The sequence below is a fragment of the Prunus persica genome, chromosome G7 (assembly GCF_000346465.2).
Source record: "Prunus persica cultivar Lovell chromosome G7, Prunus_persica_NCBIv2, whole genome shotgun sequence".
NCBI lineage: Eukaryota > Viridiplantae > Streptophyta > Magnoliopsida > Rosales > Rosaceae > Prunus > Prunus persica.
Genome location: NC_034015.1, coordinates 8,558,300 through 8,560,026, shown reverse-complemented (window position 1 = coordinate 8,560,026; position 1,727 = coordinate 8,558,300). Strand labels below are relative to the sequence as shown.

Sequence of the window (1,727 nt, the reverse complement as noted above, 5' to 3'; positions counted from 1 at the left end):
TTGAGGGACATAAGTGTCATATGCTAAATTGGTTTCGTCTCAATTTGTCTTTATGAAAATGTAGACTACCTGTTTAGGGGAGAGGTATTTTGAGTCATTCCCTAACCTTTGTCCTTAATTTCTTTTTTCAAAGACCCGAAGAATTAATTTGAAATATTTTAGTAAATTTTCTTCTAAGACTATAAATTGATAGGTAACCTAAGCCTAAACATTGCATCAATATAGCATCCAAAAGAGGAAAAAAAAAATATATATCGCATTAATATGGCAACCTCCAACAGTGCACATGTGAGCTTGAAACTCCTGATCGACACAAATGGTCGCAAAGTTTTGTTTGCCGAAGCCAGCAAGGATGTTGTTGATTTTCTCTTCAGGCTCCTCTCCAAAGACGGCATAGTTGGTAGCATGGGAAAGCTTTATGAGAGTGTAGAAAATCTCAATGACACATACTTGCAACCCAATCTTGACAAGGACACCTTGCTGAAACCAAAGACCACAGTTGCTGGTGCCAATATCCTTCCTCAGCTGACCAACAATATTAATGTCGACTCGAATTCTAAACAGTTCTACATGTGTTCAAACTGCTATCCCCGCCATATTTCCGATGTTAGTGGAACCACTTGCCCAAATAGTTATTCCATATCCTCTAGGGTGACTTATGTTTCCCCACAAGCTTCTTCTTCTACGGTGGTGGCAACGTCCGGCAGCGAGGGAGGGTATGTCAAGGGAGTAGTAACATACATGGTCATGGATAACTTGGAGGTGAAGCCAATGTCCACCATTTCAAGTATTGCTGTACTTAACCAGTTCAATGTGAAGGATGTTGGTGCTCTTCAAGAGAAGGTGGTTCATCTTGGGATGCAAGAGGTCTGAATATTACTCCTCCTAATAATCTCTATACTTTTACTCTATAATATATAGGGTAACTTGTTATGTTCTCTTGTTGGATTAATATATATTTTCTGTTAATATATACTTGTTGGATTAATAAATAAGGCCGAATCATCATGCAACCCAACATTCAAACTAATTCCTCGTCCCTGCTTTGATTTAAAGCTTATTTGTTTGACATATTGCATGTTTTGTTTTTTCTCTTTCGTAGGGTTTGAAGCTGCTGAAGGCATCGTTCGAGACCAGTGCAGTCCTTACCAAAGTGTTCCTGGGGGCCTAAAACGTTTTCTGCTTTGTGAACTAAGGAGATTCGTATTGCTTTATGATGTCATTTTGGACGTTTTCCTTATTTCGAATGAAGAAATTGTTTCCTTATGTCGTAATATGAAATGTCATGCTAGGTTATATATATATATATATGAAGGAACCGGCAGAATAATAATGGGATTCGAACTGAGTTTACGGTTGGCCCCGACTCGTCCTTCTAATCATTGCGCTACGCCCTTGGGGTCATGCTATAAAGATAATTGAATAATATAGATAAGGTCTATCCAAACGACAATTAAAATACGTTTAACAAAGTTGGCATGTCCTCCATCTCACTCTGCCTCAATGGCCCCCTCCAAACCCAAAACCAAATCAATCTCTACTTCTCCAGTTAGTTTGAAGCTCCTCATCGACAAAAAGCGTAACAAAGTTCTCTTCGCTTAAGCTGGCAAGGACTTTGTTGACTTTCTTTTCACTTTTCTGTCTCTACTTGTCGGCACTGTGATCAGGCTCCTCTCTAAGAAACGCATGGTCAGTTGTTTAGGCAAACTCTACGACAGCTTAGAAAA

The 1,727-nt window shown here is 39.1% G+C and overlaps 1 protein-coding gene across 1 annotated transcript; it reads left to right on the top strand.

The window, feature by feature from the left end:
- On the top strand, positions 209-1,358 carry LOC18782752. Its single transcript, XM_007217519.2, has 2 exons — positions 209-867; positions 1,103-1,358. Exons 1-2 carry the CDS (start codon positions 265-267, stop codon positions 1,169-1,171), a joined length of 672 nt encoding a protein of 223 aa, XP_007217581.1. The 5' UTR covers positions 209-264; the 3' UTR covers positions 1,172-1,358.

Coding starts and splice junctions, on each gene's coding strand:
- LOC18782752 (XM_007217519.2), top strand. CDS start 265: ATGGCAACCTCCAACAGTGCACATGTGAGCTTGAAACTCCTGATCGAC. Junction 868..1,102: donor TTCATCTTGGGATGCAAGAG/GTCTGAATATTA, acceptor TCTCTTTCGTAG/GGTTTGAAGCTGCTGAAGGC.